The sequence below is a fragment of the Neophocaena asiaeorientalis genome, unplaced genomic scaffold (assembly GCF_003031525.2).
Source record: "Neophocaena asiaeorientalis asiaeorientalis breed wild unplaced genomic scaffold, Neophocaena_asiaeorientalis_V1.1 scaffold229, whole genome shotgun sequence".
NCBI classification, from domain to species: Eukaryota; Metazoa; Chordata; class Mammalia; order Artiodactyla; family Phocoenidae; genus Neophocaena; species Neophocaena asiaeorientalis.
The window spans coordinates 3,945,898-3,970,158 of NW_020174096.1; the positions used below are offsets into that span (position 1 = coordinate 3,945,898).

At 34.3% G+C, this 24,261-nt stretch overlaps 1 protein-coding gene across 5 annotated transcripts in view; it reads right to left on the reverse strand.

Moving 5' to 3' along the window:
• The window catches only part of RICTOR (RPTOR independent companion of MTOR complex 2), a 124,450-nt gene that overhangs the window by 48,384 nt on the left and 51,805 nt on the right, over positions 1 to 24,261 (reverse strand). For all 5 annotated transcript variants that reach the window (XM_024754604.1, XM_024754602.1, XM_024754605.1 and 2 more), the window contains 5 exons: positions 22,745 to 22,808; positions 17,777 to 17,903; positions 14,248 to 14,417; positions 4,871 to 4,938; positions 1,916 to 1,983 (listed from right to left, as the gene is read on the reverse strand). In XM_024754604.1, coding sequence (XP_024610372.1) covers positions 1,916 to 1,983; positions 4,871 to 4,938; positions 14,248 to 14,417; positions 17,777 to 17,903; positions 22,745 to 22,808 — 497 coding nt within the window. The remainder of the gene's footprint in view (positions 1 to 1,915; positions 1,984 to 4,870; positions 4,939 to 14,247; positions 14,418 to 17,776; positions 17,904 to 22,744; positions 22,809 to 24,261) is intronic.

Here is a 24,261-nt window from a genome sequence, read left to right on the forward strand (position 1 = left end):
GCCTGTGCGTCCGGGCCCTGTGGGAGAGGCCACAACAGTGAGGGGCCCGTGTACCCCAAAAAAAAAAAAAAAAAAAAAAGTGGATATATGTATAGCTGATTCACTTTGCTGTACACCTGAAACTAATGCAATACTGTAAATCAACTATTCTCCAATAAAAATTTAAAAAAAAGAAAAAAAAGGAAAGCAAAAATAAACAAATGGGACCTAATGAAACTTATAAGCTTTTGCACAGCAAAGGAAAACCATAAAATGAAAAGACAACCTATGGAGTGGGAGAAAATATTTGCAAATTAGGCAACCAACAAGGGATTAATTTCTAAAATATACAAACAGCTCATACAATTCATAACAAAAAAACAAGCAACCCAATCAAAAAATGGACAGAAGACCTAAATAGACATTTCTCCCAAGAAGGCATACAGATAGCCAATAGGCACATGAAAAGATGTTCAACATCACTAATTATTAGAGAAATGCAAATCAAAACTACAATGAGGTATCACCCCACACCAGTCAGAATGGCCATCATTAAAAAGTCTACAAATAATAAATGCTGGAGAGGTTGTGGAGAAAGAGGAACCCTCCTACACTGTTTGTGGGAATGTAAATTGGTGCAGCCGTTATGGAAAACAGTATGGAGGTTTTTTGAAAAACTAAAAATAGTTACCACATGATCCTGCAATCCCATGCCTGGGTATATAACCAGAGAAAACTCTAATTTGAAAAGATACATGCAGACTCTCATACAGAGTGAAGTCAGTCAGAAAGAGAAAAACAAACATTGTATATTAATGCATATATGTGGAATCTAGAAAAATGGTATAGATGAACCAGTCTGCAAGGCAGAAACAGAGACACAGATGTAGAGAACAAACGTACGGATACCAAGGGGGTAAAAGTGGGGCGGGGAGGGGATGAATTGCAAGAGGGACTGACATATATACACTAATATGTATAAAATAGATAACTAATAAGAACCTGCTATATAAAAAAATAAAATAAAATTCAAAAAAAAGAAAACATGAAAATAAATAAATTTAAATAAATAAATAAAAGATGTATGCACCCCAATGTTCACTGAAGCACTATTTACAATAGCCAGGACATGGAAGCAATCTAAATGTCCATCAACAGATGAATGGATAAAGATGTGAGATACACACACACACACACACACACACACACACACACACACACACAATGAAATATTACTCAGCCATAAAAAAGAATGAAATAATGCCATATGCAGCAACCTGATGGACCTAGAGATTATCATCATACTAAGTGAAGTAAGTCAGACAGAAAGACAAATACCATACAATATCACTTATATGTGGAATCTAAAATATGATACAAATGGACTTATTTGTGAAACAGAAACAGACTCACAGACAGGGAAAACAAACTTATGGTTACCAAAGGGGAAAGGGAGTGGGGGAGTGATAAATTAGGAGTTTGGGATTTACAGATACACACTACTATATATAAAATAAACAACAAGGTCCTACTGTATAGTACAGGGAACTATATTCAACATCCTGTAATAAACCATAATGAAAAAGAATGTAATTTGGGATTACTAATGGCCTATCTTGCTTATTTGGTATTTATGACATTCTACATTACATTTTTAGGAACAAACTTTAGTTACATATTCAACTAACACTCTTAAAAATTTTTTTTGGTATAGATCTTATTTAAGTTTATTTTAATGCCCAGGTTATCATTAGCATATTGACTTACAAATGGTCAATTTTAAGACTTGTGTACAAACCCCTCTTGGTTCTAATGATAACATATAAAGAAAGACTAGGTTAACATCTAAAGCAGATGCTACAATAATAATTTAACATTTGAAAAAATAGCCAAGCTTTTCTTATTGGATGTTATAAAGCAGCACAGAGGAACTTACCTGCCCATGACCGGAATGTTGCTATGATTCCCATTTTACTTGCTAGAAACCTTGCTTCTCTGTCTTCTCTGTTGGGTGAGGTGGGGGGAGGGAGGGGGGGGGGGTCAAAGAAATTAAATGTTAAAATAAAAAGTGAGTTTTTCCTACCACTGTATCAGAATAAGAGCTATCATTACTTAACATTTAAATATTTACATAGGAAATTCAACAATATATTAAAAGAAAATAAAGATCAGATCTACCTCAAAGCAAATTACCCAATTATGTACTGATCACGCGTCCCCCCATTTAAAATTCACAACATCTTTTAAAACAAATTATAAATTCCGCTTTCCCACTGAGCTCTACGTTTCCTGCTCTTTCTGAAAACTATTCTTAGGTAGCTCATTAACACCTTTAATTGAGCATTAGAGATAACACCAGCCTGCTTAATAAGCATCTCTGTCAAAATACTGCCCCTTAGCAAAGAAAATTACCACATAAACCTCTTACTTTTACCACATGTATTCTCTTTACTTCAAAAATCTTGTCCCAAATTTATTTGAGCATTTCTACCAAGCAAGCTCAACAACTCAGATATTCATCGAGGTATTACTAAATAACTAGATATTATTATTGATCCATTTCTAAGCTCATTCAGGTTGTTGGCAGAATTCACTTCCTTGGTGTTATACAACTGAGGTTTCTGTTTTCTTTCTGTCAGCTGGGGCCTACTACCAGCTACTTTCTTCTTTTATAACTGGTATCCAATCATCTCACTTGTTCCCTTCTACGTAATAGTTTATGACAATTAATTAACCAACAGTATTACTTACATTGTTAAACATATTCCATATATGGTCTACGGCCAGTTTTAATACTTAATAGCAACCTTGTACTCTTTATTTATGCCACCTCAACCATCTCTACCCTGTAAACAGTCCATTTTTTTTCCTGTGCCATCTTTTTTACTTCCCTAATGTTAAAGTTCTTAACAGTTGTGAGAATACAGAAATCCAGAGAACTGGGAAAGAAAAAAACAGAAGGGATAAAGAACAATGACAGAAAATCAAATTAAAGAATGGTAAGCAAGCAGATAGTTTACAAAAGAGAAATGAAAGTTAAAAACATCCCCCACACATACAAACCAACCACACTAAGCTCTGTGGTACTAATCAACATGACACTATAACAGAAACTAAAATGGGGAGGGGGGTTGGTGGAAGAAATGAGAATCAGACAACTGTGTGATTAAGCTTTTGGTGCTCCTTCTCTTAAAAATGTTTGTGACATACTTATACTGATTGCCTGGTAATCCAATCTCTAACCTATTTGATAAATTAGTAGTATTGTAAAAAAAAAAAACCACCCATTTCCTTATTCCCTAGCTATAATGTACTCATGCTCCAGAAACTGCCCATACTCCAGAAACTTAAGGAAAGCAAAGTATTGAACCACACAGAAAAGAAAGGATTTTGGTGGAATGTACTCCCCCCTCCTCAACTCTAAAAAATATCCAGGTTTGTCTCTTGCTTATTCTGGTAGGCAGAATTCTAAAAATGCCCCTATCCTCTCAAGATTCTAGGTCTTAATCCCTGGATCCCTGTGAATATGATATCATTGCCATGACTGTGATTATGTTTATGTTATATAGCCCGGCAGACCTTAAGATAGGGAGATCAACTGGTAGGCTTGATCGAACTGGAGAGCTTTCTCTAGCTGGAGGCAGAAGAAAAAGGTCAGAGAGATTCAAAGCACAAAGATTCAAGGAATTCCTGCTGTGTTTGAAGATGGAGAGTACCATGTGCCAGGAAAAGAGGGTGGCCATTAGAAGCTGAGAGTAGGCCCCAGTTGACAGTCAGCAAGAAAACAGGAACTTCAGTTGTACAATAGCAAGGAAGTGAATTCTGCCAACAATCTGAGTGAGCCTAGAAATAAATGGCTTCTTCACCAGAACTTCCAGATAAGAACTATGCCAGACCTCTGACCTACTGAACTGTGAACTAATAAACTGATGTTATTTTAAGCTGCTATATTTGTAGTCATTTGTCATGCAGCAATAGAAAATGCATACATTCTTCATCAATAAAGAGCATGCCCAAGTGTGATAGGAGAAGCCAAGAAAGGGGCTTAAGAATCCCAATTCATAACTTAGTTAGCAAGAATAAGGTCTGAGAAGTCTTAAACAGAGAACGACTATTCTAATTTCTTAGCTCAGGTCATGATATGTTAACATGCAATGAGTCCACAGTGACGGAGGTGATTAAAGATATGAAACCACTATTTTTAATTCAGGAGAAAAATGAAAAACAACAAAAATATGCCCATTTCACAATGTTCCCAAACTTAGTGAGGAATTTTTAAAACATACTATCTCTCAAAATAAGTGTGTCTACAATCCAACAATCCTACTATGCTACACCTGATAGCATATTTATTGGAACTGTGTCAGCGGCAAAATCTTCACAGACAAGTTCATTATTTGATCCATAAATCAATTTAAATATAGTTATTCCAGAATACCTAGTGAACATGTTCATTTCTCTCCAGAAAAATTGAAAATTATCCTGCCTCATTTCTAGAAAATAATCTTTATCTCCTCTTACTTCCCTATGAACCTTACTCTCAAAATTCTACACAGTATATTTTTCTGCTTACTCAATTTAGGCCACTCTTCATTCTACTCACAATTAATTCGTTTAGTCTCTCAATGTAATTGCGCTAAAAACATGTACAATAGAAAAATTATTAAAGATCTAGGTTTCTACTCCTACCTATCTTACATTTTTTAAAATAAGAAACTAATTCCAAGTCTTTAAATTTCCCGATGCTTACTTTTAATTTTTTAAACCATAGCTAATTATGAGAGAACTATAACTCCATGAAATAGGAAATTTACTTAAACTCATTTTTCTCTGGCTCTACGTACAATCAGGCAAATCTAAACGTTTTAACAGTAACACACATGGTACTTACTTAAGCTGTCCTTCAGCTGTATCTGGACTATGTCTGTAGTGAAAATCAGTATAGGGTGCTAAAATTCGCTAATAAAAAGAAAAGGCAAAAAAAGAAGAAGAAAAAGAGTCCTTATTATAAAATGTATTCTTCCTGTAACAAGCTAAAATTAATTCCACTTCTCTGTATCTCTAACTGGGTACACTGCTTGAGAGACTTATTTCTTCAAACTCATCATCAAGGAATATATTTGAGTGATTTTTTTAAATGTACAAACTGAATTTCTGAACTTCTAAACTGACGTTTAACATACATATTAAGCAGTGCACAAATCATGAATGTGAGGTTTGATGGATTTTTCTCAAACTAAGCACGTTCCCTATAATCCTCAAAGCCTCCTTATTCTCCCCTTCATTCTCACCACAGGAATACTATCCTGATTTCTAACACTATGACTTGTTTTGCCTATTTTTGAACATTATTTAATTATTTTTACTTTATAAATTATGTTCATTTTGTTACTAGTATAAGGAAATCCAAATTATTTTTGTGTATTGTCCTTGTATATAGCAACCCAGTTAGGCTCACTCATTTTAGAACTTAAACCACTGTATCTCATTTACCAACCCCCCGGCCCAGCCTTGTGCTGACTGCATTACTGTGGCCTGAATTTTAATTTTAAAATGATTTAAAATACCTAAGACATTACAAATATTGTTTTAGACAATCAGTAGTCTTTTATATTTTGTCATGTGTACGTTTTTTGCCACGCTTCATTCCTTCCTGCATTTTCTCATTTGTCTCGGATCATTTTCCTTTTAAGGATTCACTTTAACCTTCCTCTGAGTCTGTCTCTTTTTTTTTTATTATCTTTATTGGAGTATAATTGCTTTACAATGGTGTGTTAGTTTCTGCTTTATAACAAAGTGAATCAGTTATACATACACATATGTTCCCATATCTATTCCCTCTTGCGTGTCCCTCCCTGCCACCCCTCTAGGTGGTCACAAAGCACCGAGTTGATCTCCCTGTGCTATGCGGCTGCTTCCCACTAGCTTTCTATTTTACGTTTGGTAGTGTATATATATCCATGCCACTCTCTCACTTTGTCACAGCTTACCCTTCCCCCTCCCCATATCCTCTAGTCCGTTCTCCAGTAGGTCTGCGCCTTTATTCCTGTCTTACCCCTAGGTTCTTCATGACATTTTTCTTGCTTAAATTCCATATATATGTGTTACGTATCAGGGTAATGGTGGCCTCATAGAATGAGATTGGGAGTGTTCCTCCCTCTGCTATATTTTGGAAGATTTTGAGAAGGATAGGTGTTAACTCTTCTTTAAATATTTGATAGAATTCGCCTGGGAAGGCTTCTAGTCCTGGGCTTTTGTTTGTTGGAAAATTTTTAATCACACTTTCAATTTCAGTGCTTGTGATTGGTCTGTTCATATTTTCTATTTCTTCCTGATTCAGTCTTGGCAGGTTGTGCATTTCTAAGAATTTGTCCATTTCTTCCAGGTTGTCCATTTTATTGGCATAGAGTTGCTTATAGTAATCTCTCATGATCTTTTGTATTTCTGCAGTGTCAGCTGTTACTTCTCCTTTTTCATTTCTAATTCTATTGATTTGACTCTTCTCCCTTTTTTTCTTGATGAGTCTGGCTAAAAATCAATTTTGTTTATCTTCTCAAAGAACCAGTTTTTAGTTTTATTGATCTTAGCTATAGTTTCCTTCATTTCTTTTTCATTCATTTCTGATCTGATCTTTACGATTTCTTTCCTTCTGCTAACTTTGGGGTATTTTTGTTCTTCCGTCTCTAATTGCTTAGGTGCAAGGTTAGGTTGTATATTTGGGATGTTTTGGAAGGGAGGATTGTATTGCTATAAACTTCCCTCTTAAAACTGCTTTTGCTGCACCCCGTAGGTTTTGGGTTGTCGTGTCTCCATTGCCATTTGTTTCTAAGTATTTTTTAATTTCCTCTTTGATTTCTTCAGTGATCACTTCGTTATTAAGTAGTGTATTATTTAGCCTCCATGTGTCTGTACTTTTTACAGATCTTTTCCTGTAAATGATATCTAGTTTCATAGTGCTGTGGTCAGAAAAGATACTTGATACAATTTCAATTTTCTAAAATTTACCAAGGCTTGATTTGTGACCCAAGATATGATCTATCCTGGAGAATGTTCCATGAGCACTTGAGAAAAATGTGTATTCTGTTGTTTCTGGATGGAATGTCCTATAAATATCAATTAAGTCCATCTAGTTTAATGTATCATTTAAAGCTGTGTTTCCTTATTTATTTTCATTTTGGATGATCATATTTCCACTGGTGAAAGTGGGGTGTTAAAGTCCCCTACTATGAATGTGTTACTGTCGATTTCCCCTTTTATGGCTGTTAGTATTTGCCTTATGTATTGAGGGGATCCTATGTTGAGTGCATAAATATTTACAATTGTTATATCTTCTTCTTGGATCGATCCCTTGATCATTATGTACTCTCCTTCTTTGTCTCTCTTAATACTCTTTATTTTAAAGTCTATTTTGTCTGATATGAGAATTGCTACTCCAGCTTTCTTTTGGTTTCCATTTGCATGGAGTATCTTTTTCCATCCCCTTACTTTCAGTCTGTATGTGTCTCTAGGTCTGAAGTGGGTCTCTTGTAGACAGCATATATATGGGTCTTGTTTTTGTATCCATTCAGCCAGTCTGTGTCTTTTGGTGGGAGCATTTAATCCATTTACATTTAAGGTAATTATCAATATGTATGTTCCTATTCCCATTTTCTTAATTATTTTGGGTTTGTTATTGTAGGTCTTTTCCTTCTCTTGTGTTTCTTGCCTACTAGAGAACATCCTTTAGCATTTGTTGCAAAGCTGGTTTGGTGGTGCTGGACCCTCTCAGCTTTTGCTTGTCTGTAAAGGTTTTAATTTCTCCATCAAATCTGAATGAGATCCTTGCTGGGTAGAGTAATCTTGGTTGCAGGTTCTTCTCCTTCATCACTTTAAATATGTCCTGCCAGTCCCTTCTGGCTTGCAGAGTTTCTGCTGAAAGATCAGCTGTTAATCTTATGGGGATTCCCTTGTGTGTTATTTCTTGTTTTCCCTTGCTGCTTTTCATATGTTGTCTTTGTATTTAACTTCTAACAGTTTGATTAATATGTGTCTTGGTGTGTTTCTCCTTGGATTTATCCTGTATGGGACTCTGTGCTTCCTGGACTTGATTAACTATTTCCTTTCCCATATTAGGGAAGTTTTCAACTATAATCTCTTCAAATATTTTCTCAGTCCCTTTCTTTTTCTCTTCGTCTTCTGGAGCCCCTATAATTCGAATGTTGATACGTTTTATGTTGTCCCAGAAGTCTCTGAGACTGTCCTCTGTTCTTTCCATTCTTTTTTCTTTATTTTGCTCTGCAGTAGTTATTTCCACTGTTTTATCTTCCAGGTCACGTACCCGTTCTTCTGCTTCAGTTATTCTGCTATTTTTCCCATCTAGAGTATTTTTAATTTCATTTATTGTGTTGTTCATCGTTGCCTGTTTCATCTTTAGTTCTTCTAGGTCCTTGTTAAATGTTTCTTGCATTTTAAAAGAAAAGAAAAGAAAAGAAAAGAAAAGAAAAGAAAAAAGGAAGGAAGGAAGGAAAGAAGGAAGGAAGGAAGGAAGGAAGGAAGGAAGGAAAGAAAGAAAAAGAAAGAAAGAAAAAGAAAGAAAGAAAGAAAAGAAAGAAAGAAAGAGAAAGAAAGAAAGAAAGGAAGAAAGAAAGAAAGAAAAGAAAAGAAAGAGAAAGAAAGAAAGGATAAAATAAAATAAAGCTATTAAAATAAAAAATAATTATTAAGAAAAAAATGTTTTTAAAAAGAAAAAAAAAAAAAGGATAGAACCCTAGGACAACTGGGGAAAGCAAGGCTACACAGCCAAAATCTAACACAGAAGCATGCACATACACACTCACAAAAAGAGGGAAAAGGGGGAAAAATAATATATCTTGCTCTCAAAGTCCACCTCCTCAATTTGGGATGATTCGTTGCCTATCCATATATTCCACAGATGCAGGGTACATCAAGTTGATTGTGGAGCTTTAATCCGCTGCTTCTGAGGCTGCTGGGAGAGATTTCCCTTTCTCTTCTTTGTTTGTACAGCTCCCAGGGTTCAGCTTTGGGTTTGGCCCTGCCTCTGCATGTAGGTTGCCGGAACGCATGTGTTCTTTACTCAGGACGGGGTTAAAGGAGCAGCTGCTTCGGGGGCTCTGGCTCACTCAGGCCGGGTGGAGGGAAGGGTGCAGATGCGGGGCCAGCCTGCAGTGGCAGAGGCCAGCGGGACGTTGCACCAGCCTGAGGCGCGCCGTGAGTTCTCCCAGGGAATTTGTCCCTGGATCCCGGGACCCTGGCAGTGGCGGGCTGCACAGGCTCCCCGGAAGGGAGGTGTGGAGAGTGACCTGTGCTCGCACACAGGCTTCTTGTTGGCGGCAGCAGCAGACTTAGCGTCTCATGCCCGTCTCTGGGGTCCGCGCTGCTAACCGCGGCTCGCGCCTGTCTCTGGAGCTCCTTTAAGCAGCGCTCTTAATCCCCTCTCCTCACGCACCAGGAAACAAAGATGGAAGAAAAAGTCTCTTGCCTCTTCGGCACGTCCAGACTTTTTCCCGGACTCCCTCCTGACTAGCCATGGTGCGCTAACTCCCTGCAGGCTGTGTTCACGCCGCCAACCCCAGTCCTCTCCCTGCGCTCCGACCAAATCCCAAGCCTCAGCTCCCAGCCCAGCCCGCCCTGGCGGGTGAGCAGACAAGCCTCTCAGGCTGGTGAGTGCCGGTCGGCACTGATCCTCTGTGCAGGAATCTCTCAGCTTTGCCCTCAGCACCCCTGTTGCTGTGCTGTCCTCCGCGGCCCTGAAGCTCCCCGCCTCCGCCACACACAGTCTCCGCCTGCGAAGGGGCTTCCTAGTGTGTGGAAACTTTTCCTCCTTCACAGCTCCCTCCCACTGGTGTTGGTCCCGTCCCTATTCTTTTGTCTCTGTTTATTCTTTTTTCTTTTGCCCTACCCAGGTACGTGGGGAGCTTCTTGCCTTTTGGGAGGACTGAGATCTTCTGCCCGCGTTCAGTAGTGTTCTGTAGGAGTTGTTCCACGTGTAGATATATTTCTGGTGTATCTGTGCTGAGGAAGGTGATCTCCATGTTTTACTCTTCCGCCATCTTCCTGTACTGTCTCATTTTTTAAAAAACAATAAATATTTATTATCTCACAATGTTTCTGTGATTCAGGAATCTAGAAGAGTTTAATTGTGCAGTTATGGCTCAGGGTGCCTCATAAAATTGTAGTCAAAATATTGATCAGGGCTGCAGTCATCTCAAGACTTGACTGAAGCTGTAGAATCTGCTTCAAGATGGTTTACTCACAACGTGCTAGTTGTTGGCAAAAGGTCTCAGTTCCTTCCCACGTGTGCCTCACCATAGGCTGCTTTACGGTCTTCATGACATAAAGGCAAGGAATCGAAGAAAGAATAGTGTTTCTTTAAATTTCCTTGGGTTGTTTTTCTTTAGTCTATAAAATCTTTATTTTACCTTTGTTTTTGAAAGACATTTTCTCTAGGTAGGTTGACATTATTTTCTTTCTGCACTCTAAATATGCCATTCTACTGTCTTCTGCTTCCATTATTTCTGTTGGGAAATCAGCTGTCAGAGTTGTTCCTTTGAAAGTAGAGTCTTTTATCTCAAGCTGATTTTAAGATTTTTATTTATCTTGGTTTTTGACAACCTTACCATGATGTGTGTACATGTTGTTTTCTTTGTATTATCTTGAGTTTTCTGAGCTTTATGAAGTTTCATCAGTTTTAGAAACAAAAGTTTTGACCACTGCTTCTTTGGATATCTGCTTCTGCTCATTTTCTCTCTCTTCTCCAAAGACAACAATTATGTTTTATCCCTTTTGTTATGTTCATTTCCTTTCTCTTCTCCTGCCCCCAATGTTTTACTTGATATTTTTATTGATTTTTATTTCAATTTACTAATGATATCTTCTCATCCAAAATGGATTTTTAATTTCACTGAGTTCAGAATTTCAGGTTTTATATTTTTCTGTACTAGTTCCATTTGATTCATTTTGCACACTGCAATTATATGGTGAAATTCTCCATTATTTCATCTATTTTCTTCTTCTTCTCCATTTTCCTTAATAAGTTAATCATGCTTGTTTTAAAGTCTTTTCCCTCTAGCTGTAATATCTGGATCACCTGTAGACATGCTTCTATGGAATTTCTTTTCTTCTGAGTTTTCAGTTACATAGTCATGTCTTTTTGTATGACACTCAATCATATTTCTGACTGAATGTCAGACACTGTAAATTTTATTAAAGGTTCCAAGTGATGTTATCTCCATCAGAGACGGTTTATCCTTTCCTCTTTTAGTCAGGTAGATTAACGGGACTGATGAGCTTATCCTAGTCACCAACTGAGTTAAATTGAGACTATGCTGCAATTTTGTTAAGATTTGAGTGTATCTCTGGTTTTCTTGTGTTTCTAAAGTATGGATCTCCAAAACTTTCAAGAGACTTTAGCAAGTTTTTTTTTTTCTCCTTAGCAGTGAGAAATTGGGGATTTTTTCTACACACTTCATAAATTTTGAACTTAGATCTTTAGGCACTCATCCACAATTACTTCAGAATTTGGGACATGTCAAGAACAGGAAATCAGCTATGAAATACCCAGTTCGTTACTTGAATACTACATAATTGCCAAAAGCTGTTCTGATTTTTCAGGTCCTAGGAAAAGCGTACCTGGATTTTCAGCTTCTAATTATGTCCTGATCAGTAAGTGACCCCAGGGAAAAAAAGCAACTGCATATAATCAGTGTAAATTCACTACTTCTTAGAGGCCTTTCCACTTCTGCCCATGACCCCCCTTCCTGGGAGGCCTCTGTGTCCTATGCACAGGAGACCATAGCCTATTCCACTGTGTTTTCCTCAGTGGAAACATTTTAACTTCTGCTCTCCACAGATTCTTATCTCAGCAAACTTCTAGAAGGGTAAATCAGACTTGATCTGGGGGCTTCTCACATCTCTAGGCTTGTCACTCACATACACATATGCTTGCCAAATAGTCTGGTCTTCTACCTAGGTCTAGGTCATATTCTTAACCTCTAGTCTGTGGCCTAAATCTATAGTGCCCCCAATGGCATCTCTAGATTTTTCACTCCCTCTGGTCCTTATTGCTTTCACAGCTCTATACTGCTTTAAATATATGATTTCCATAATTATTCAACTTTTCTAGTTTTCCATAGCAGATGCTATGAACTACACTATCCTACTCTGAAGTTTAAAAAATACGTTGTTTTTTAAATTTACTATAAAAAATTAAAATTACAATTTTACAATCCTTACTGACTGCCTATTCTAATAACATTATCATATTAAATGTACCTTTTTTTTTTCCTGTGTGAGGTCAAAATATATTACAGTTTATAGAAATAGAAGCCAGGGTAAATTTTAAAAGGGATTTTTTTTTTTTAACAGAAGAAAGATTTGGGCCTAATGAGACAGTAGCAATGAAAATAGCTCCTTTGTATGTGGAAAAGAAAAACCAAAGTTATCAAGTTAGAGTGAAAATTTATAAATATAATTAATAAAACTGAGGACAATATTCTTGTAACAGCAGACTCTAGGATGAAGATAATGATAAAGTAGAAGATGATAATGATTAATATCCAAGGCAATCAGTATTTATTGAATACTTATTATGTGCCAGGTACTAAATAAAACATCTATGTAGATTAGAATGAATATGTGTAAAGCACCTGGAAATATTGCCTAACTCATTATAAGCTTTACGAGAGTGTTAGTTGCTGCTATTACTACTACTACTATTATTATTATAGTATTTATTCTTCACAATAATTCTTTAAGGTAAAAATCATGACTTTTATTTTACCTAGGAAAAAATGGGTCCAAGAGAGGCTAATAACTTGCCCCAAATCATAAAGCTAGTAGGTTACAGAACAAAAAACCAAAACCAGATCTGTATAGCCCGAAGTCTATGCTCTCAATCACTATGATACTTTAGGGGGATCTTGTTAAGGAAAAAAAGAACATTTGTGGCTTTAAAGAACTTATGCAAATATAGTCGTGTACTTAAATATCTACCATATTCTTTTTGAGTTTTTTTCATTTACACAAAGGCTTTACTAATCTGCTGCACAATTATATAGGAATAAAAACCAGGCCTATACACAATATCTTCCTTTATTGCAATCATCTCTCCAATCTTAAAATATCATTTTCTCCACTTGATAAATAAAAAAGTTAAATCGAAATACACTGTGAAATATCAAAAATGCCAGCTTATTCCCACTGGATTCCCATGAATAATGTATTTAAAATCACTTATTAAGGAGAATATTGTACATAAATTTGTTAGTTAATGATACAGGCTAATGTCAATTTTATAATCTCAAAATATTTCTAGTAGCCCTAATAAAACCAGAACTATAACATTTAAGACAAGTTTCATAAAATGATTTAAACAGGCAAAGTAGGGAACAATAAATCTTTTATAATTTGCATAATTTCATACCCAAATAAAGCCTTGGTTTAAACTTACTCTGAATGATATCTGCAATGGACAACAATGTAATACATTCACACAAATAAACTATAAGAGTACATTTTGTGGTAACTCCCTGGTGGTCCAGAGGTTAGGACTCCATGCTCTTACTGCCGAGGGCCCAGGTTTAATCCCTGGTCAGGGGAACTAAGATCCCACAAGCCACGGGGCATGGCCAAAAATGAGGGGGAAAAAAAAAAAGAATACAGTTTGTGATAATTCTGTTCCAACCTCTACTACATACTTATTATAGAAAAGGGCATATGGTAGCCTTACTATTTTAGACCAACTGTAAAAAAAGAAAAAAACTGAATTAGTAAAAATAAAAAAGAAATTGTAGAGTATTTTAAAAAAGATATGTATTCTATTTCTTTCAATTATATATGGTCTTTAGTTGCCAACAAGTGTCTCCAAGTTCAGAGAGTTTTAGCATGGTTTAATAAATAAATAGTATATAATTAGCAGGAGCTATTCACACACAATTAACATACTATAGTCCTTAAAAAGAAATGGTCTTCTTAAATAAATACGTAAATGTCTGTGAAACCTTACTTGTGTTCTAATTTGCTCAGTCAAGTTTTCATAGATTATAAAAAAAAAATAAACTTCACTTTACATGTTGATGAAATATTCTTGAGAATTTTTTCAATTCAGTCCAAATTGAATGAGCTATAAAATACTGCTGGGATAAGCCAAGCTTATTAGTTAATTTAGGTTTAATAATTAATGCTGTGCTGCATATTAACTTTAAAATTTCAAAGTAAGAGTATGTATTTAAAGTCATATTTTAAAACTAGAAAGAATATTAAAGTTCCTACCTCTAATTCTACATCAGCTCGTACATACTGTCGGGTCTTTGGATGATTAAGGAGGTGTAAAATTGTAGTAATGAGAGCCTCATTTATTCGACTTAATTGGCAATCGATCACATTTTTCAAGATGGTGTTTAGTCCACCTCGAAGGGCCACCACCTCTGGATTCTGAAGTGCTAAAATAAAAAAGAAAAACTTAATATATTATATAGGGGATAATTAATAAAATGTAATCAGAAATCTGGGATTTTAATACTTAATTTGCTTTCTGACTTGAAAAACTTTCCAGTCAATGACATTTAAAAGGACACGTGGATAAATTACCTAATAAGAGTCACTGAATATACTTTCCAAAACTCTGATTTGTTTCTTAATGTCTCTGAATTTTTTCATATCTTTTGTTCATGTTTTACTGAATGGTTCTTCTTTCCTATCAATTGCAAGGAGTTCTTTATATAATGGGAATATTAGCCTTTTATCTGTTTCAAATCTTTTATCTGATTTGTAACTTAACTTTAGATTTTAAGCTCAGAAACTCCTCCCTTACTTCAAATATCAGGCATTTTCTCTGTATGCACGCACACCCAAGTGTGTGTTTTAAATGAGTTCACGATTAACATTTCAGTTTTCAATCTGTCAGGAAACAGACTTTGGCTTAATATTGATAAGCTCATTTTTTCCCAAATGTTTATTCAACTATCCCAGCATGCTTTCCAAACTGATTTTCATACTTTTGATATACTGAAGTCTTCTATGTATCAGGGTCTGCAACCCTTGATTCTTTTTCATTTTTTTCTCTCTTAATAAGCCAGCTTAACTTTTTTAAAATATGAGAAAAAAATCTTTGCCTTCTCCTCCATTTAATCTTTTTCAAAAATGTTTTTTTCATAGTTGAATTTTTCCTGTTTATTCTGGTTGAACTTTAGATTTAGGTTTCTTCTCCATTTTTTCTAAATTGAGGTATAATTACTTACAGTAAAATACACAGATTTTAATGGTACAGTTCAATAAATTCTGAACAATATCTATACCCCTGTAACCAATACCTCAATCAAGGTATAGCACTTTCATCATCCTAGAAAGTTCCTTCACACCACTTTTCAATCAGTCTCCCTCCACAACAAAGGCAACAAATATTCTCATTTCTACCTATAGATTAGCTCTGCCTTCTTGAAAATCAATTAAACAAATTGAAAAGTACCCCCTAAACACACACACATCTTCCACATTTCTTATTTTTATTTGTTATATATAGTTTTCTTGTCTACTTTGGAAATAGTATCATTTTTTTCCATTATATTTACTGATTATTGCTGAAACACAAAATAAATCTATTAAATCTATATTTTCAGGTTTCCGCTGTACTGAATTACTGAAGTTGTTCTTCAGTTGATTCAGAGTTTTCTAGATATATCATCTACTATGTATGATGCCTTCTTTCCAATATGTAAAACTCATTTATTATTTTGTCTTGCTAACCTGGTTAAAACGCTAATTAAGAGCTTTTAAAATGATGTAGTATTTGTAGAGATCCACTATTAAGAATATGATTGGTGGACTTCCCTGGTGGCTTAACAGTAGTTAAGAATCTGCCTGCCAATGCAGGGGACATGGGTTCGAGCCCTGGTCTGGGAAGGTCCCACATGCCACCGAGCAACTAAGCCCATGCGCCACAACTACTGAGCCTGTGCTCTAGAGCCCGTGAGCCACAACTAATGGGCTCGAATGCCACAACTACCGAAGTCCATGTGCCTAGAGCCCATGCTCCGCAACAAGAGAAGCCACTGCAATGAGAAGCCCACGCACTGCAAGGAAGAGTAGCCCCCACTCGTCGCACCTAGAGAAAACCTGCGCTCAGCAACGAAGACCCAACACAACCATAAATAAATAAACAAATTTATTAAAAAAGAGTATGAGTGGTGATTTGAGATGAATATTCTACAATGTTAACATAGTAGCATTCTAATTATTTCATTTTATGTATGCGTGTATTTGTGTGTATGTGCATATCTGTGTGTTTATGTATATAAAATGCTAGTTTCATTTAAATTAAAATTGGTAAATTTCCATATTTTTAATGCTCTCAATTAGATTATACTATATGAGGAACTATTTGTTCCTTGAAACAATTTTTTTAAGACAAAACTAACTAAATGACTCTTTGGAGGCAATTAATTCATCAAGTACTTCTATGGTTTTTGATCCATCACGTGTTCTACTCTTTTGAGTCAAATGGATATTAAAATTTTCTCTGAAAACCCATTCATTTCAATAAGATTTTCAAATATATAAAAAAATTATCTCATAATTTTTAAAACTATTAATTCTCTTTCTCATTCTATTAATCTTTTCTCTGACTTTTGCATTTTTCAAACAATAGTGTATGTTTGCCTGTGTATCATTTTTTTCTTCTTCTATTAACACAGATTAGATTAAATAATCTATCTTGTTCTCTAAGACTCAGAATCATTATTGCTTTCCTCCTGCTTATGTTAAAATTTATTTTTTTTCTTCTTTTTCTATTTTTTGGGTTCGCTCACTTATTTTCATTACTTTTTGCTTAATTATAAAAGCATCTTATAGTGAGAAGTTAACTCGAGTATATAACTTTCCAAGCCATCTCATACATTGACATGTAGTCAAATTTTTATTATTTTTCAGAATTTCCTTAATCAAATTTCTGACTTTTTCTCTAAATCAACAGGTATTGTGGACAGTATTTTTACACTCTCAATGATAAGGCTTGGCTCTTTTGTTTCTTTAAACTTTTGTTATTCATTTATTTATTATATCAAGAGTGAATGTAACCTATACCACTTCTGCTTTTGGTGGGGAAAAATATTATCTTCTCTTGTCATTAAAAATTATATTTCTTTGGTTATAAGTGAGGTTGAACTTTTAAAATACTTTGACTAGCCATGCATTTCTTTGAGAATTACTTATTTTTCCTACTGATCTGTATATAAGTAAGTTCTTTACCTGTCATGGTAATGAACTTATTTATTACATTTATTTTTTCCTTTGTTCTGGTACTACATGTTTTCTTACCTCCTTATAATAAAATCTACAGCTGCTGAAATCTGTTTGATTTCTTTTGATAATTCAAAATTCCTTTTCCTTACGTGATCAGATAGTCATCCATTCCCCCCCTATATTTTCCCCATTTAACTCTTAAATCCTTTTTCATTTAGAATTCTTTTTTAATGTAGAGTGAATTGTTTTGCACTCACATCAAGATACAATGTGGTTAATTAATGTCTGAGAGCCAGACTTTAAGAGATTTTATTCTAATTACTGGAATCTGGACAATTCCTATATATTAAATTTCATGATGAGTAAAACTTTAAAATTTATAGAATTTTAATGTCACTTTGAAATGATTTGTTAAACAAGTCCACTACTTCCTTATCAGGAATGTCCTACTTTTTCATATCTTTTTACCAATACCTAAAGAATTAATGTATTAAAGGCATTAAGAAGTGTTATATATTCTTTCTAAAATACTACATTTTCATTACTCAAAGAAAATTCTGACCTAGTTCACAGATAATGGCGATGCATGCTCGAACCATTCTGTCTCTTTCTTGGAGTCCATCGTTTCCAACTGCTATTAATGAGTTGGCCACAGAGCTAGGAAACAAGGAAGCATTCACAGTAATCATCTGTAACAGGGAGAAATCAGAAAAAGAAGTTACTTCATAATGCATTTTTCAAACCTATTTTATTCAGACTTAAGTGTTTAAGACCGTAGAATATTTATAAGATCCAGGCACTAATTTTAATCTTCTCCTTCAAATGAACATGTCAAAGGACTAATATAACTAATAACTGATGCAATAAATGTTAATAATCATTACGATGGAAAAAAGTGTTGGCTTTTTTTCCCTAATAGTCCAGACTATAAATTAGTTGACTACCAAGATATAACGTTTCTGAGATTCTAAGCTCCTTTAGGATAGGAACTCTATTTTAAACAACTTTTCAGTAACTAGACAAAGTAAATCAGTGGTGACAACAGCTGCAAACATACTACTGTACTACTACATTCCTGACTCCTTCCCCATTTATTATCACCACTACATCCTATCAATTTACTTCATTAACTCAACTCTTTCCACCATCAAACTCTGACTTGGGTCCTCATTCTTACTTTGATTGCTGCAACTGATGTCTCATCATCTCCCTATGTCTCTCACTTGTTGCTATACTGAAAGGCAAACTTAAGAATCCATAATCTATTTTTTTTGAAGTCCCCATTTTCTTTTTGGTTGTTATGGGGACTGCCCTCAGCTCTTAGAGGTTGCCCTCAGGTCCCTGTCATGGGCAGCTCACTCATGGTTATTTGCTACTTCAAGACAGGCAGCAGTCTCTCCATAATCTATTTTTAATATTTCAAAAACTGTGATGGAAACAGTATGTCTCTGGTGACAAAAACTTTTGTTGAATCTCATTTTAAATGAAAAGTTTAATTGGCAATAACATATTTGGAATACTGAAAACAGATAACATGTATCTTCAGTTTGGAAAACAGAAGGAAAAATTATGTAGTTAATTACTCTTTAATAAATAAAAGACTATTTGGTAGATGAAGTATTTCAAAATAGCAGGTCCTTGGAGTGGGAGTAGAAGAAAATGTTTTATTCTGTTTGGGTAGTGATAAATACTGGGGATAATTAATCTGTCCTGGGTGTTACTATTTATAATCCTGTTGAAAAATAAGACTTACACTCTGACAAAATTAGGGGACACAATATAACTAAACTAATATCCAGTTAAATCCTATAGAGGTTCAAAGGAGAGATCTATATTGGATAGAGTACTTGTAAATGGTTTACATCATTTAAGCAGCATTATGTGATACAACAAGTTTCAAATGAAATTATAGAATACTGTTCCACAACCATAAAATAGATGTCTAATAACCTTAGAATCTACAAAACCTTTCACATTTGTTTCTAAACAGTATTTTTCATTAATCAAAAATGTTGGAGAAGAAAGAAGAGGAAAGAGAAAAGAGGTATAAGAAACTGATCTTCCTCAGTGAGAAAATTCTAACTTCTTATGATATTAATTTATATTTTAATACTTATTGATCTATTATTATACTTACAAGGGGCTTGTAAGAAAAATTCCCAAGACAATAAGACGTATGTAATGTATTTTTAAAAGAGTTGGCTAGAAGCCAGACCAACCGGCTTCCAGGGCCAAATCTGCCATTAATAAACTGTTACCTTGGCAAACCAATCCTCTCTGTGCCTTAGTTTCCTCATTTGTAAATGAGGATGTATAGGATCCGATGATTTCTAGAATCTCAAGTATAAAATTCTATTCTATGAATCTCAAGTGTAGAGCTATGAAATGGATATCAGTAATTTAAAGTTTTTACAAGTGAAATCACTCTTGTTATTTTTCAGGGAAAATATACACAAAGAAACTCTTAAATTCTGTGTAAATCAGAATACTTTTCTTGTAAATCAGTGAGTAATCAATGAGGGAAAAGTCATAGAATTTAGTCTCTGCTGAAATAAAAGTTTAATCATCTTTTTTGCATGATAGGACATATATAAAACAAATCAAAGATCATAAGTAGGTAATAAATTTGTAGAACTGCTATAAAAGAATGAGAGAAATATTGAGTTCTCTAAGGGAAATATTTAAAATTTCAGCTGGGACTGCAAGATGAATATAATATAGAAAGGGGTGGAAATGAGAAGAATAGGACAGAAGCAGTGATCACAGCAGTGGTGGAGGGCAGCTTGTCTACACATATAATGGCATAATGAGATGGGTCATAATTGGTTGCCCCAAAAGTGGGCTCTGAATGCCAAGATAAGCAGGTTGTGCTTAATACCAAAAGGATTTGTGGGCCAGTGTAGGTTTGGAAATTCGGAGAACTGGGCTTTTCACGCTGGCTTTGACAATATCTTGCTGTGTATCAAGGGCAAGTGATTCCTTTAAATGAATCCCTTTCAGCTATAAAAAAAAAAAAAATCTGTGATATATTAATCTCATATTGCATGAATATAGAAATGATATATGAAGAAAATAATGGCTTAATTAGGCAGGCGGTAAGAAAACTTTAAGTTGGATAAAGAGTAGCAAGAGCTGACTAGTGTGAAAATAATACAGATAATGAGAGAGACAAGAATTAGGAAGGATTGCCTGGATTAGAGCAAGAAAGAGACATGAAAAAATCAGAGACACTGAAAAAAAACCAAGCAAACAAACAAAATCTCCTAAATGAATGAAATAGGTGAAAGAGAAGAAAAAGTAACATAGTATTCCTTAATTATTCATAAAGCAAGTTATCCTAAAGCAACAAATGTTTTTGCTTTTCCTTTAAAAAACATTATTACTTTCACAGAAAATTTTAAAACTGTTCTGAACGCATACAAAGAACCCACAGTGACCTAGCAATTATATTATTAACATTAATTTCTACTAGCTCAGTTGCCAAAATGTTGCTGGAAAAAAAGAAATATGTGCTTCAATTGTTAAAAGTATTAGTGAAATTATAGTTCCTCTGGCCAATAGAGGCCACTGTTCATTCAGCAACCTTGCTTTCCCTTTTACTCTGTTTTTAGCTAACCCAAGGAGGAATCCTGTGACATAACTCTACCTTTGAGCCTGTATTTTACCACCAGGTACAAGCAGTTTTCCCGCCCTTGAATCCACAAATGATATCTGCCTTCTTCAAAAGATAACAAAATAAAATTACATTTTTGTTATGGCATTTCTGAATTGTTTCAAGGGTCTGTTTATTTTTACCGGGCTATTTTATAAATTACACTGTAACTTGTACAAAACACTGTACAAAACAGAAATAAAATATTTAGTGAATAATTCAAAGAAGCTGAATTTAATTTAATCCATTTGGGGTTCTTTTTTCATCTGAACGCAGTTTCTAAGGCAGCAACTCTCAAAGTGTGGTCCAGAAAACTGAGGGTCCTGACGATATTTTCAGATTCTGCAAAGTGAAAACTATTTTCATAGTAATTCAAAGACATTATTTGTCCTTTTTACTCTCACAAGTACATATGGAAGTTTTCCAGAGGCTCCACTGCATGTGAAATCACAAGAGACTGAATACAAAAGCAAATATGACAATCCAGGTATCTTCTATCAGGACAAACACTACAGAAATTTGTATAAATCTAAAATAATGCCACTCTACTCATTAACTTTATCTTTGGAAAACAGTTATTTTTATAAAAATATGTTACTTATGTTTACTTGTAATGAGTTTGTTATTTTTTAATATGTTAATATATTTTTTAATTTCTCACTTTTAATTCCTAGTATGATAAATACTGACATTTATATAACTCAAATAACCAAAGAGCTATTCTAGGTTCTTCAGAAACAAATTTTGTTTTCTTATCTTGAATTCTCAAAAGCATGCAGTAGAAGAGGTTGTACGTATAAGTAAAAATCATAAACCTAATTTTTATATTTAAATATGAAGAGTCAAATCACGGTGCCAACATAACAATTTACCCTATAACAAACATTTTTTAAATCTATCTCCAATATCACTCTTAACTAGAACTGCAAACTTCTTTTAAGACAACTCATCCATTTACTTCTTCCTTACTATGCTCACCTGTGGGTACTATTACTAACCATAAGCTGAACAACTGGAAGAAAAAGGAAAAAGGAGATCTAGTTAATGCACAAACTCAACAGTCTGCAATTCTGGAGCATGCACTGTATTCAAAGGTGGGAAAAAAGGAGAAGAGCTAAAAAAGTTAACTGTTAAATAATCTTAGATGTTTTTACATTAAAACAAACATACACTGCATCAGTTTTATGAATTTTTAAGATGAAACATGATACTTTATGATGAAACATGATAAAATTCTTACACAAACTGTACCCTAACCAAATTAACTCTCAGTTTACTCTATTCCTCTGCCATTAGGGCATCACATCACATTAAATAACAATAAAAAAACTCCTGGAAGGCCTCTCTCATTAGAAGCATTATGGATTATCCTCAACACCCTCTCTTGGGGAGTTTAGATTTTGACCTTTTATCCTGTACAATGGCCTGAACTGTTTATTGCAAGTGCCTACTGATGTATCCAAATTCATCTTCAAAACAATCAGCCTGTAATTATTTTTGACATTCATTTAATAGAATTAACTCCAAGCATATGATTAAGAAAAAAGAAGGGTTGGGGGCAAGTAATCCTCTTTCTCCAATAACATATAAAAGCAGTAATTTCATTTATATGCCTACTGCAGGAAAAAATATTCTTTACAATAAACATTTTATAAAAAATACTGCCCTAGCTATACCCACATAGAATAATTACACAACATATTTATGCTTATCTTTAAGTTTTAATACTTATTTAACTCATTTTAACAAAATAAAAATGTTTAATGAGAATTCAGTCTTTCAATTTTAATAGAAAGATTTCACAGTCTAAATCTAAAAATGTAAAATGCTTAACATGAAAATCATAAATCTGCCTTTATTCTCAGACATAGAGCCTACCTTTCTGACTAATCGAAGTGCTTGTGTCCTCTCTACCTCGTTGCTCTGCTGTATGTCAATGCACCTAAATAATACATAAAATATTTAATTATTGATAAAAATCTTATTAAACAATTTTTTTGTATAATACCATGATCAGACCCATGTTCATGTCAATATAGTATTTGTAAATGTTAATACAAGTTATTTTTCAGTACCAGCAAATATTTATTTAATATCTCTAGTGATAAATACTTATTGTAATAAAACATTTCAAAACTATTTCACTTAAAACTCCAGGAAAGAAGAATACCGTAATTTATAGAATTATATATATCTATACAGAAATAATAAACATATTTATAAAGCAAAATATCAGAAATCTACTGAAAAAATATTCACCTATCTTTGATAAAGTTCACAGATACTTTATAAAAATTGTGAAGGAGAAATATTTCAAAGTCTATGTTTTAGTTTAATTGTGATTTTAACCAGAGCCTAAATTTTACATGTTATAACTAAGTTAAAAGTCTTATATTAGCCACAATAATTCTATTTTACCAAAATATAATTTGAAATGTGACTGTACTTCAAAAATTAATGCTCATATATCACTTAACTGACATTTCTCTATAAAATTTATTAAATTATTCAATTTCTAAAGAGTCTTTGGTATATGTGGAAGAATAATTCATTTTTACTTATGTTTAGACAGTTCACAATTCTAATTAATACTTTATATATCAATACATAGATAGTTTGCTATTCAAAAGCATTTCTGCTATCTGAATATAATTAATCTAAAACAACTTTAATAAGAAGCAAATAGACATATAATTTCATTTCTGGCCACAACAGATCAGACCAATCCTCCTGCCAAAAATAACTATAAAGGCTAAACATAGTACTTTGTAAAGCAACTGTTAAAAGGGCAATGGATAATAATCCCTGGAAAGAGAAGCACAAGCTCCATATCCACTCAGGCTTTGTCCCTGGGGACACCTGCCAATCCCCAGTTTTAGGGGAACAGAATCCTAAAAGAAAGCAAAAATCTTCCTGTACTGGAGAGACAGACTGAACTTTAGGGCAACCAAAGTGGCTGGGACTTGAGGGGAAAAAATCTCAAAGAAAAGAAAATAGGAGTATAAGCAAGAATCTGCATGCCATCCCCTTTCCAACACACTTGCCAATTTCTATGTTGTACAAATGCAGAGTTAAAGTCCAAGAAACCAAGCAAAAAGCTACTGCTGAGAAGCCAAGGAACTGAGCAGACATTTTAGCAGGTACATAATATTCTAAGAAAGATGTTAGGGCTCAAGGCTGGTCGGGATGAAGAGGTTCTGCTAAATATCTACATTTTCACTTGAGACTCCATATAGCCACTTCCTAGAGCAAAGGCAAAGGAAAAAAAAACAAATTTTAACACAATCAGTGTGATAAGCCAACATTCCAGAATAAAGCTTAACCCTTTTAAGAGAAAAATAACATGATCCAGAGCCAAAAACTTTTAACATACAATGTTCACATCCAATCACATA